The 13,779-nt window shown below is 37.7% G+C and overlaps 1 protein-coding gene across 1 annotated transcript in view; it reads left to right on the top strand.

The window, feature by feature from the left end:
• Positions 1 to 12,619, top strand: part of LOC139714754 (neural proliferation differentiation and control protein 1-like) — a 42,382-nt gene extending 29,763 nt beyond the window's left edge. Inside the window, exons 4-7 of the mRNA XM_071626421.1 lie at positions 8,108 to 8,198; positions 9,448 to 9,527; positions 10,292 to 10,394; positions 11,643 to 12,619. Of these exons, the coding sequence (XP_071482522.1) occupies positions 8,108 to 8,198; positions 9,448 to 9,527; positions 10,292 to 10,394; positions 11,643 to 11,732 (364 nt within the window). The 3' untranslated portion in view covers positions 11,733 to 12,619. The remainder of the gene's footprint in view (positions 1 to 8,107; positions 8,199 to 9,447; positions 9,528 to 10,291; positions 10,395 to 11,642) is intronic.
• The last annotated feature ends 1,160 nt before the right edge of the window (positions 12,620 to 13,779 follow it).

Below are 13,779 nucleotides of genomic sequence, written 5' to 3'. Positions count from 1 at the left end.
TTCCCCAAACTTCGCTCAAAGGTTAAGCTTGCCATTGTTTTTGTGTTACTAACCTTGTGGTAGACTCAGAGTTTATGATCAAACCACCCGTCAATATGATATCTGATATGACCAGCATCTTATACTCTTGGGTAGGTATTATTTCATGGTATATTTTGACATGACATGATACAAAAAAAAAGGTAAAAGAACATCAACAGATAGTTGGCATTGTAATTATGCTGGCCTCCAGAGTCATTTGTTACACTCATTAACCAAGAACTTTGTCCCGGGTCCGGAAACTTCCTTCGCCAGATCTTGGCAATGACTCAAAGGCAATGGCTCTAACATTCTCATGTATTCGACAAGAACTCATCGTAATTTTGAAAAGCCTAACGACTGAAACAAAACAAGAGAAACAAACAAGCAAGAATTTTAGTACTGTAGGATGGTGCAGAAAACTGCAGTAATATTTCCTCTACATAGTGGAGGCTTTCATTTGCTCTTCTTCCACTCCTTCATTATCTTCTTGTGATGCTTCCTTCATTCTCCCCCCTTCTTTCATCTCTTCCTTCTTCTACTCCTCCTTTTCTTCTTCCTTCTTGTTCTTCATCTTTTCCTCTTCATCTTCTTTATTTCTTCTTTTCTTCTTCTTTTTTGTCATCTTCTTTTTTGTCTTCTTCTTCTTCTTCTTCTTCTTCTTTTCTTTCTTGTAAGTACATTTTTCTCTCCCTGTATAGATTTGTGCACATGGCCATAGAGATGTTGAGTGATGAAGTCTAGTGAGATATATGCTGACAGCCTTACGGCCATTTGTCACATTAACGCCTGCTGAGAATCCTGAAATTGTACCCCTCCACCCTGCTTCCTTTCCAAGCAAAAAAAAAAAAAGAGAGAGAGAATGTTTTACAGGACTGAAGCTATGTCACCATGGAGTCTCTTCTCTATTACTGCATGAATGATGCCTGCATCATCTCCAAGACCACTTTACATGTTAATGTACGATATGAGTGGTGCAATGTTTCTCTGCATGCTGGAAGTAGTGTACAGAATACAGCCACATACATGTACATGTAGCTGCCTTATGGCGGTGATCCCGTTTCAGTAATGTACGGGCGTGCTGGCCATTTTTTTTGCAAACCAATTCACGCGGCGTTGGGCATGTCCAGTGCACATATTGGAAATTGTGACACATATTTTGAGGAACATGCACTTGACCAGGCTTGAAATTCATCCCTTGATTTGATTTTTGCCGTTGTAATTGAATCTTTGCCGCTCCCCTCGGGGGTGGGGTGCCGGTTACGTGGCACTGCATGGCTCGCAAAGGGCACGCTGCTCCCAGCTCTCACAGTTTGTGTCATACATACGTGATGAGCCAGTGTCGATGACATTTCCGTGGAATGAAGATTGCTGTGAGGGTGTTTGTTTCTGTTTTTCAGCCATCTGTTTAACCTTCCCCATGGCACTAGACTATATTTCCCAGTACCATCATATATAAATATTTACTTCTGTAATCCTCTCATGAAAATGCCAAGTTGATTTCATCTTTGATCACCTAATAGTAAATTGAAATGTAAACATATGTTTGTAGATGGTTGATAAATACATATGTAATCACAAATATATTCAATTATAATATGTACGTGAATAAAATACAAGGTAAATAGAATATAGATTTTTAAAATATTGTTCAATCTGGCTTTTTCTCTCATTCCAAAAATAATTCCAGAAACATTTTGTTATGATTTTTGAATGCTGCTCCATTTACAATCCTGGTACCTTTTTCATCATCTCCTTGGGTGTCTGTGTCCATGTCTTTCTTTTTCTTGGGTTTTTTCTTTTCTTTTCTTATAATTTATCTCTTTCTCACCCAAAACGTATCTCCTACCTCTGCCTTTGTCCTTCAGATCTTTCCAAATCTCTCTCTCTCTCTCTCTGCCTTTTATCCAACACATATGCTATCTCTATCTATCTATCTATCTATCTATTTATCTGTCTATTTATGTATGTATGTATGAATGTATGTATGTATGTGTGTATGTGTGTATGTATGTATGAATGTATCTACCTATCTATCTATTTATCTATCTATACCTATATACCTATATATCTATCTATACCTATCTATCTATCTATCTACCTATCTATCTATCTATCTGCCTATCTATCTATGTATATATCTGTCTATCTATCTATCTATCTATCTATCAATCCATCTCTCTCCAATGTGTTGCCTTGATTTTGACAAAAAGACCCCACCTTATTACCACTTCTTCCTTAGAAAGTGCATGTATATATAATAAAATTTATGCATATGTAAAGCATATCAGAAGTAGATATGAACATTTGGCCAAGGCTATTTAATGCAATATTAGAATGAGTGTGTAGTTGATGCATGTTGGTTTTCATCTCGATATATCACCTTGAGTCAAGGAAGCATTTGACAAAGGAAAAGGAAGTTTATGCTGTTGCATAAGTTTCATGAATATTTGTGAAAGTCGTGAGTAATGAAGCATGTTCATGAAACCACATTCAAAACTTTACAAGCTTCATAGATTGGGCCTGTTGTTGTCAACATGAACAGGATAAGAGCAAAGTCTTTGCACCTTAACCAGCTGAGGACGAGCTAATTTTTCTATAACATGCATTTCCCAAAGACACCTGCCTGAGTGTACACAGGACTAGTCTTCCATGGGTTAAGACTTCGGAGAGATTTTCCAACAAATTAGGCTTGTCTCAGCCGTCTTGCTCTTTAAGTCCAGTTGCCACACAGAGATTCTTAGTGCCAGCAATAGTTATGGGTATCTGTGAGATCGTTGCTTGGCACAGTGCATGATGGGTAATTCGTCGTTGGTAATGAGTGTGCAGTGAAACTTGAATGAGGGTTCTTATTCCTCTGTAAGGGCGATGTATGCAGACAGCATGCAGCTGCATTGCAAAGTCTACAATGCATGCACCTCAAGCATGCATGTCTCATGAGAGATGTCATTGTTTTCACATGAACGAGGTACAGCGAGGTTTGATGTCATTTTAACTCGGCGGTTCGCCTTTCATGGCATATTTTACAGCATATTGAAGACATTCTCTGTATGTGGAGTCCCCAGTGATAGTTTTCAGAATGAGATTGCAATGTCTAGCTCTGTTTTGTTTCAGTGATGTCTTTTTTTTTATGTCGTGCAGGGTGACACAAAAACCCAATCTACAGAATGTTCATGCTATTCAAAATAAGAAGAGGTTAGCTGCTGCAGATATTTGCCGCATGTGGCTTGCTCAAAAGACCAAGTGAATCTTGTTATTACACAACCTCACTAGTGACAGATAGAAATTCGTAAGTATGTATGCATATGCATATTATATATATATACATAATATAAATATATGTATGTATACATGTATGTTTATATATAGATACACATATATGATTATAAATCAAACACATGACTTCCTGATGATCGCATCCTAATTGGACCTTGAAACTCGGAATAGCAATAAGGCGCTGTGCTACAGCGGACTTCTTGTGTATACATTATTAACATTTTATATACATGTATATGAAGAGTTTGTTTGCAAAAACCGATAAGTCCATTTTTGAAGATTTCGAAGTACAGTCTCTGTCATAAAGTACAAAATAATACCTTTTAAATGATATATTGGTCACTACATATAAAGGTACATTTTTAAAGTTATGGCCAAAAGAAGCAAAAATGTTCTTATTATTCTCTATATTTTTCTTGACCTTTAATCGCAAATATCTCCATTTGGCAAATATGGACTTATCGGTTTTTGCGAAAAAACTCTTCATATATTGTCACTCACATTTGTAAATGTCTCTTTATCTGATGAAGAAGCTGTACACTTTATAAAATGTATATTCTATACATAGAATCTATTTGTAGAAATCCCCTTGATGAGAAATTTCCACAAGGTACCTGTGTAGGTGGTAAATGTTTGCTCCAGTATTCACCGTTTCTTCTCTTAATTCTTTCTTCCCATGTGCGTGATACTGTAACATTCCTGGAAGTTGCGTAGGAACAAGGACAATGATGTGGGCATGTTGAAGAGTCTTCTGTTTTCTTGTCTAGTATATTTCTCATAGTGCCATCTGGTTGCTCCCATTTTCAAGGGAGTAATGAGCCAACCAGAATGGAAGATAGGATGGAGGGGGGGGGGAGGGGGGAAGGACACTACCTTTCACCTGTTTCAAACATTCCATTGAGCACCTCACCAGGTGGTTTGACCTCATGTGAGGAGAAGTGAAGTGGCGTCTCTAGTTGCTTTGACTACCTTGTGGATCTTCCGCAAATTAAATTGCTATTTGACAACTTGCCGGGAAGCTTCGTTCTTTTGTAATCATTAGTCAGGGGTCATATTAGTGAGCGCCAGAAGGTTGTTAACTCTTGTGCGTAAATACTCATCATCCTCTTCTTCTTCTTCTTCAGTCGAGACTTTCTGCCGTCAAATTCTTCTTCTACAAGTAAGAGCATTTTCTGGTAAATGCCCTGGATTGATGTCGCTGGTCTGAAGATCAATCAGGAAGATGAAGGAGGCACACGTTGGGTTGTCATTAAAAATCTGACATTTAGCATATACCCACCCGCTATTGTCATGTGCAAAATGCACTTCTCTGCTTTCTCCTCAAGTGAATGTGCATTCACTCATTATTCAGATGTTGCATCATTTCATACAATGTGTTTGTAAAGGGGGGGGGAGGGGAGGGAAGGGCAAGGAGTTATTATTTCTGGAGTACCAAGGAGAGCTACTCCCTCTCCCACACACATAATTCATTCATGGAAGATCAATATGAAAGTTAAGTGCCTTTTCTGAGAAAGAAGAGAAGATATCTCTTTTATACCTCATGAAAGCAGCATACTTCCCGAGAAATGCCCAAGAGCAGAAGAAACCAAAGAAATCAAAGAAATTATGGCAGTTTAGAAACTCAGTCTAGAGAGAGAGAAAGAGAGGGAGGGAGAGAGAGAGGGAGAGATAAATGTAGGAAGAGTGAGGGTTACAGGTATTGTTCATCTTCATTTGATTTTTTTTTTACAACATGTATCCTGTAGCTGCTTGTAAGAGGCAAGCAGTATCATTATTGTTTTTTACATTGTTATTATTACTTTATAGTATTGTTTTTTGATGTTGTTATGATTATAATTATCATTATTATTATTATTATCATTATCATCATCATCATCATTATCATTGTTATCATCATCATAATCATTTTATAGTATGTATATCAAGAGGTACAAATGAAGTAAATGAAATGCATTCTTTATGAAAGAGAAGTTAAAACAGACAAAAGGGGACATCTTTAATGTCCCAATCATTGACATTTCATATGTTGTCCTTGGGGAGGAAGCATTTAAAAGCGGATGAATGTGTTGGTTTAATCTACAGAGCTGTAAAATTCACTCTGACTTTGCCGGGGGTTCCCTGAAAAATGAAACAGTTTCTTCTCATGCTGACAAATATATCTGCCCCACTTTGGGACCAAGGTTTGCCTATAAACATTGTCATCACATGAATAGATAATTACTGGCTTGATAGCTCATCAGAACCTGTCTGATTATGATGTGTGCATGTCAGCAGCACTGGAACTGGTGAAAGTGATAAATACGTTAAAGTCAGGAAAGAGATAGAGAGAAAGTAGATATGGAGTAGATAGTGAGAGATACATGATTGATCATATATAGAATGAGAGATACATGGAGTAGATCTGGAAAGAAATAGAGTGTGAAAGATAGAGAGAAAGTATATATGGAGCAGATAGAGAGATATGCATGGATCATAGAGAGAGATACATGGAGTAGATATATAAAGAGATAGAGAAAGAGAGTGTGAGAGATAGGGAATATGTTGTGGAGGTATAGGAGTCATAGTAATGGTTGGTGTGCATAAATTTTTGGCACGTATCAAGTCAGTGAAAGTGTGTGCAGAGGAAGATGCACAGTGGACCGCGGGGCAGCGATGCGTGAAATGTCTCAAACAGAGTATATATGCCAGCGCGCTGTAACGAGGGTAGTCGTGAGCCCCTCTCAAGGCTGCCCGGCCGGCCATGAAACTCATCAAGCTTGAAATTTAATCTATATGCCGCCGATAGTTGGCTTCTCTCCACTGTCAATATTACATTCCTTCTCCCCCCGAACCACCCAACTTTCCCTATATACATATGTTCACAGTAGACATGAATTGGCATATATTATGTTGATATGTTACAGTGACAGATATTCTTGAAAGACATGTGCCCTGATAATCCTGGCAGTACAATTTCTTTACATAGCAGGTTGATGCCACCCATGGTAGAAAGTGCTCTATCCTTATTGTAATACCATTACTATAAATATGAGTGTCATGATTTTCATGATTAACTTGTTCTTATTATCATCATTATTAATTTCAAAATGTTATGGCAGACTGATGGTTTTGCCTCTTTCATTGTAGTTGCTATGCATATTATGCATATGTTTGTGTTAATGTATGTTTATTTAAATGTCTGTGTATATGTACATATACAAATGTGTGATATGAATATGTGTGTATCATGCATATTTACATAACACATACATTTGTATATGTTCCTATATTCTTGGACAGCAAAAACTAGAAATATTTCCAATGGATTATTTTCTTTCCACTCAATATTATGTAGTGGTGAGATCAGTCAGGACCATGTTAAACTTTCACTTACAGCCAGTCCAATAGAACCTGCCAATCTTGTGGGTTGATGTTTGTTTCATTATTACTATTCATGTCAATGCCAACCAGAATATGTCATATCTGTGATTTCCTCGCTAACAATGTGCTTGAGTACTCGAGGGACAGCTACTTTAGCAAAACCAGTGCCATTTCTTTTTATCTGATGCATGACACTTCACACTAGGCATAAAATTATCTTCCCTTTTTTTATGATAAGTCCATAATTGCCTTCCTCACAGTCAATGTCAGTCTTGATATGAATGTCAGTCACGATTAGAAACTTTATTCCAATTCCCCTATGATATATTCATATATGATATATGATATATTTGGGTGTGTATGCAATGTTGAATGTGTTCATTTGTGTCCATCAGTGCATTCAGGTTAGAGTAAAGGACAGTGTGATGTAACTTTGGATTTCTGTCTGGGGAAGCAATGTTAGAAATGTGTGTATACTGTAGAGATTCAAACTCTCCCACTTTGGCAAGAGATTTCTCCGCTTTGAGGCCATTTTCTCAAAATCTCCTGCACTCCCACTTGAGTTTAATTTTTTCCGGCTCAAGATTTATCTTGTCTTTTTCAGAATTTACCTTTCATCCTTCCCAGTGGCAGATCCAGATGTGCACTGGGCGCGCGCCCCCCTCTTTTTTTTTTGTTGAAACAAAAGAAATAAAAGAAAAAATAGGGGGGGCTCTTGCTCCCCCTTTAATTTTGTAAAGGCGCCTCCCCTTTACGGAAATCCTGTCTCCGCCCCTGCTTCCAATTGTAGTTTAGCCATTTATTTTGAAAATTGGGCTGAGATAGCGCCAGAGGGCATTATATACAGTAATCCTAGAGGTTCCAGGGTTATTAAGTGGGCCCTGTGGTGGACTTCAAGGAACGTCTTGCTTCACGCTAGATGATATTGTGCACATCGTGTGATCAGAGTCTCCAATGTGAGGGGCTCGATGTGGGAGAATCTCTCATTTAAGAGGTGCCTGGGGTCGGAGTCTCTGATACTCTATTGATTCTGACAAATGGTGCGTGCTGTGTCATGCACCATTCTAGAGTTTATCCACTCTGGCTGTATATACAGCCTTTGCTCAATTTTGTTTTTCCCATGTCCTCTGGCCTCAGTGAAACAATATTGTAAGTGGTGAATTTATCTGTTGTGCATATAATCCAGTATAGTGCATTTTAACATGATGTACTATCATACAGTATATTGATGGGGAGGCAATATGTTAAGTTGCATAAACACAATGCACACTATAACATTGCATCTATATTTAACCTGTGGAGGACAGGCTGATGTTGCTACAACACGCATTTCCCATATACCCCTGCCCAAGTATGCTCAGGACTTGTCCTCAACCGGTTAGAAAACCTGGATATCTAAGATCAATTCCTCATGTCCAGTTTTATTTCTTTTGTGTCGCCTTCGTCTGTCCAGAATTCAGACCACGTCCAAGGCCCAGAATGAGGCTGATTACCCATCGTATGGAGTGACCGGCCCAGGAACACAACTTGCTTCTTCCATGAATGTAAGTAGATCCAGCAGCTTCCTTTTCAAAATGACATAGGTGCTTTGAGAATTTACACCATTACAAATCAGACAGATCCTAATTAGACTATGGGCTGCTGCCATGTGGTCTAAAAGAAAAGTGGAATTATATAATTTTGGCTTTGGCATGTAGCCCCTTTTCCTCGCTACAGTTTAACCCCTTTGAGGACCGGCTGATTTTGCTACAATACGCGTTTCGCATAGACACCTGCCCGAGTATACTCGGGACTCGTCCTCAAAGGGTTAAAGGGGAAGGCTAGTAACTGATCAGTGGGAATCAGTGGAAATGCTTGGAGATGATTGTTCCAATCCTTATGGGATTCATTCAAGAGTTCATTGTATATCTATTGTTGTGTGAAAATGATTTGCTTCAGAATGGTCTCATATTCAAGTACTGTGCAGTTTAATGCTTCCAGGTTAGCGTTCCTGGTCAGTGACGGAGCATTAATCTGCACATTACTTGAATATGAGACCGTTCTGAAGCAAATCATTTTCACACAACAATAGATATACAATGAACTCTTGAATGAATCCCATGAGGATTGGAACAATCATCTCCCAGCATTTCCACTGATTCCCACTGATCAGTTACTAGCCTTCCCCTTTAAGAGTAGTATGTATGGCAGTCCACAAAACACGTACTCAATTATACTGAAATAAAACACGCGAAAATGTCCACCAAGTAGCAATTTGCAAAAATATCTGTACGCAAAAATTTCAGCTCATACAGTATATGAAACACATGTTGAAGGTGGATGAATTTGTACTGGTGCAGTTTTCCTTAGTTCCATGAAGTGTATGTAATTTAATGTTGTTGTTTTTTTGATAGCACCTCTTCCTCAATACAGTTTAGGATTAGTATGTATAGACGCTCACAAAATTAGTACTCAGTGATACTGAAATAGATCAACTCATTTAGTAATATTTCAATAAAATAAACACATGTTGAAAGTGGGTTGAATGTCCAGGACCCCATTTTATAAAAGATGTTAGGATAGCAATTCTTGCTGGAATGGCAAATTCCCATAGCAACAGCCAATCAGGAAGCTGGAATCGTGTTGTTACTATGACAATGCCATTCCAGCAAGAGTTGCTATCATAATAGCTTCTTACGAAATCAGGCCGGGGTTTAGTTTTTTTTTTTTCTGTGAAGTTTGCATGATTGTAATTTTTTGTTTGTAGTCCTCCTCACATCTTGTCATCTCGTCAACCTTGTATTCAACTTTTAGAATGGAGACAGGAAGTTAGCCCAGAGTGCCCAGATGTACCACTACCAACATCAGAAACAGCAGATGATTGCCATGGAAAAGTTAGTATAACATCAATGTGCAAATAAAGTCTATTCACACTTTACAATACCACACCATGTCTCTTTCTCTTCTCTCGAGTATATGGTTATGTTGAGTATAGCTATGTACACTAAGTAAACATATGAATAGAAAGATGAGAAAAAGATGGATATACACATATATTTAACTGTGTTCAGTTACATGTAGTGACATATATTTTGTATGATATAAAAATATTTTCATACAAAAGCCATGCCATGATATGATCCTTGAATATGGAAGGTGCATGATTTTAAACCATAGATTAAAATGTGCCAGGTTCTTTAAAAAAAATCATAGAGCTACAAGTTGTAACATAAAATCCCCAGGGCTGAGTATCAACTTTATAGGAAAAGACAATTCTACAGTACTTACCAATTTGTCCATAAAACATTTCCTGTTGTTTCCTTTCCTACTTTAGCCTATTCCCACAATATTCTGATTGAGTTTCTTGCACACTTTCAGCATTGTGCATGCTATGTTACTTTCAGATTTAAAACATCCAAAAAATACATATCATTTTAGTTGATATTCAAACCTCCATTTTCTTGTAGTAATAAATGACCAGTGCAGTTGAAAAAGTTCATTGAGAAGTGCAGCTAGACCAAAAGCACCTTACAATTTATAGGATGGTAGAATACAATTGGAGAAGAACGAAGTAGCTGTGAAATGGATAGAAAGAACAAGAACAAGGAAGTTTACATCTGACCAATCATCTTCCTTCTGTTCCTTCCATCTGGTGCAGACGTGAGAAAGGAGACGTAGCAAACGATGCTTCTGAGTACGACTCTGAGGAGGAGAATGAGGAAGGCGACTTGACGGTCTACGAGTGCCCTGGTCTGGCTCCGGTATGGAATCAAGATATTCAGAATGATATCATTCAATTCAATACAATTCAATTCAATTCAGTTCAATTCAATTCAATTTCATTTCATTACATTCCATTCCATTCTATTCCATTCCATTCCATTCCATTCTATTCCATTCCATTCCATTTCATTCCATTCCATTCCATTCTATTCCATTCCATTCCATTCTATTCCATTCCATTCCTTTCCATTCCATTCATTTCCATTCCTTTCCATTCCATTCCATTCTATTCCATTCCATTTCATTTCATTTCATTCCATTCCATTCCATTCTATTCCATTCCATTCTATTCCATTCCATTCCTTTCCATTCAATTCAATTCCATTCCTTTCCATTCCATCTCATTCCATTCCATTCCATTCAATTCAATTCCATTCCTTTCCATTCCATTCCATTCCATTCCATTCCACTCCATTCCATTCAGTTCGAATCAGTTCAATTTATCTCTCATAAAATCATATTCAATATATTCACAGAGACATGTAAGTTAAAGGAGGAAATCAAGCAAAAAGCCTTGAGCTTGGAAATGGAGAGTTCCTATGCAATGATTTAGAGAGAATCTCAGTAAAAATCCTGATGCCGATTGGTTTATAAATCTGAGTGTTCTCATAGCCCGATGCCCTCTCTGTCAAAGGTTTATCAGGTCTAATCCATATTTTGTTTGAATAGACAACAGAGTTTGAGAGAGAAAAACAAACTAAAAAGGATTTGGTACTGCTTTGTGATCAAGCACTCGTGCCTTCCCATTTAGAAAGAAAGAATGTAATAAACAGGTCTTTGAATACAGGTGAGGAGAAACTACTGTCATAGATTTGTACCCATGGAGACAATGAGCAAAGGTATTTGATAAATCTTTACATGAAGAGGAAAATTGATTTTAACTGTATTCTGATTCTGCCAACATAAAAACCTACCATTTGTCATTTCAATATAATAACATATCATTTGAATTGTTCATAACTGTTGACATATTAACCTTTTGCTATAATATATTGCTGTAACTAGACAGCTCACTCAAGCATAACAGTGCCTCGAATCCATCCAGAAGGCAATGGTGACACAATAAGAATTAGGGGGATAATAGTTGATTTCTACTTCACATCGACAGTTAGTCTCCAGACATCTCAGCCATTCAGCACTCAAGAAGGCACTCAAGCAGATTAGCGAAGGAAGCACTTTGAGGATTAACACATTGTTCTGTCTATTTTTGTTTCTTATTGTCACAGACTGGCGAGATGCAAGTGAAGAATCCGCTGTTTGCCGAGGAGTCCTACCCCAAGCCCGGCGGACAGGAGGAGGGGGAACAGAAGCAGTAACACAGGGCAGGATAGTTGGGAGGGGGTGCCCTTAACCTCCTGGCCCTCCCCCTTTCCAGATACTGCCCCTCCCCCTGCCCTTCCCCTGCCCCTCCTCACCGCATCTGCTGCATAACAAGGAGAAAAACACAAGATGCCAAAAATGCCAGTAAACCAGGTTACAGGATCAAGATATTCTGTTTGGGCCATGTGCAATTTGGGTATTCCAACCAAAGTAGATAGATATTCAATGATCTGTGGAATGTCATCCATCTTGGGATTACTATTATTAATTATCCTTTTGGCTTGCTCATCAACTTTGAAAGCATGGAAAAAAATATTTCCAAGAGTTAACTTTTTAATTAATCTGCAAATATGATTTAAAGTTTTAGATTAAACAAGCACATGAGAAATTTCTTTTTGCCATGCATTTTCAGATTCTCATTTTATTTATTTCAGTTTATATATATCTATATTCATATAAAGTGTTTGCTGTATATTAACCAACACTTAATCTTGCAGGGGTATATATTGGTGTATGAGCATTTACTGGTTCTGTTGTATTGGTGGGAGCACAGGTGTAATTAATCCTGTCAAAGTTAGTTTGGAAATTAAAGCAAACAAATTTTATTTCAGTTGTTTTATGGCACAATGTTTATTACATAACTGTAGATCAAGCATTATCGTATGCTGCTACGTGTGTTTATTTTTATTCACACATTATATGTGTAACTGAGATTTAGAAAGAGGAAAACTTACCTTATATGAGTATGATTTGTGCAAATCTTCAGTGAATGAAAACAAAAGTATGACAAGGAGTTGATTATGTTGAAAATGCCAAATATGATTAAATGATATTTTAGAAAACCATGTACACGATACTTGATCATAGAATATGGCATTATATTGGCCAGTGATCCATGTCATAAGTTTAACTGTGTAACTGACTAGATACATTCTTTCTTGGTAGGAGATGCTGCCATTTTCTAGTTGTTCTCAGTGCAATGAAGTGAATGTGGTTCTTTGCTGCAAAGTTAAATTCAACTGGGTCTGATTAAGCAGGTGGCTGATCCATTTGTCAGTGAACTGAGCTCTTTTTTGAAGGATAATGGACCAACATGACCCTGACCCCACTATGATCATGTGGGGGTTTCCCATGTATTCCTGTGTGGTCATAAGTTGATTTTTCCTGGGGAAAAAATAGAAATGAGAGAAATATGTATCTGATAGGCATCACTTCCATGTTTGAACGTCATTTGACAAATATCAATCACCAATACTGAGAAGTAAAATAGAATCTATTGTGGCTCTTAAAAACCTGCAATTCCATTTGAAATCTGAAAATCATTGAAGATCTTGAGGAAACTTTTATTTCTTGATATACAGACCTCCTAAAGTATACAAACTGTCAGAAGTCTACTGTACTGCAGCTGAGTATTGCTGTTTATGACAGAACTTCATTCAAGGACTTGCTTTTTATTCTGTTCTGAAAATATGACAATTGAGCCACAATACTAGGTGCATGTATTGATTTGATACAGGCATGAAATGGGAAACTTAAAATCATGCCAGTGATCAGTGCATAATAGCCTGACCTTTAAAAAAAGACTATTGAAGACATCTTTTGATGAATGCAATAACTTCATCAATGGCATTCCAAAATTTGAATATTAATCCTAAAAAAAGAAGAATAATTGTCTATATGTACCTTTATTGTGTACCTATATGTTTCTGTGTCAATCTTTATCTCTCTCTCTCTCTAACCCCCCCCCCCCCCTGTATGCCACTTCTGCTATTACCTCTTTCTTCTCTTCTCCCCATTCTTGTTCACTATGATAGCACATGGTGAGATGAAAAAGAGAAGGAGTGTTGTAACTGTGGCTAATATATCACCGTCACTCACTAGTATTTCATCCTGAATGCCATGGGCTCCGTAGCCCGGTGCCGTAGCTGCCATTCACTGCGTATCTCCCACATTTTGCCTGTCATTGTGCAATGTACTTTGTAAGTCATATTTTCTGTTGTTCTTTTGTGTAGAAAGAGAGAAAGAAGTAGGGAGAGGGAAAGT

Source organism: Diadema antillarum, unplaced genomic scaffold (genome assembly GCF_040938485.1).
Source record: "Diadema antillarum isolate AM-2024a unplaced genomic scaffold, OU_Dant_1.0 seq00002409_RagTag, whole genome shotgun sequence".
In the NCBI taxonomy this organism is placed as follows: domain Eukaryota; kingdom Metazoa; phylum Echinodermata; class Echinoidea; order Diadematoida; family Diadematidae; genus Diadema; species Diadema antillarum.
This window is presented reverse-complemented; position numbering and strand designations above follow the sequence as displayed.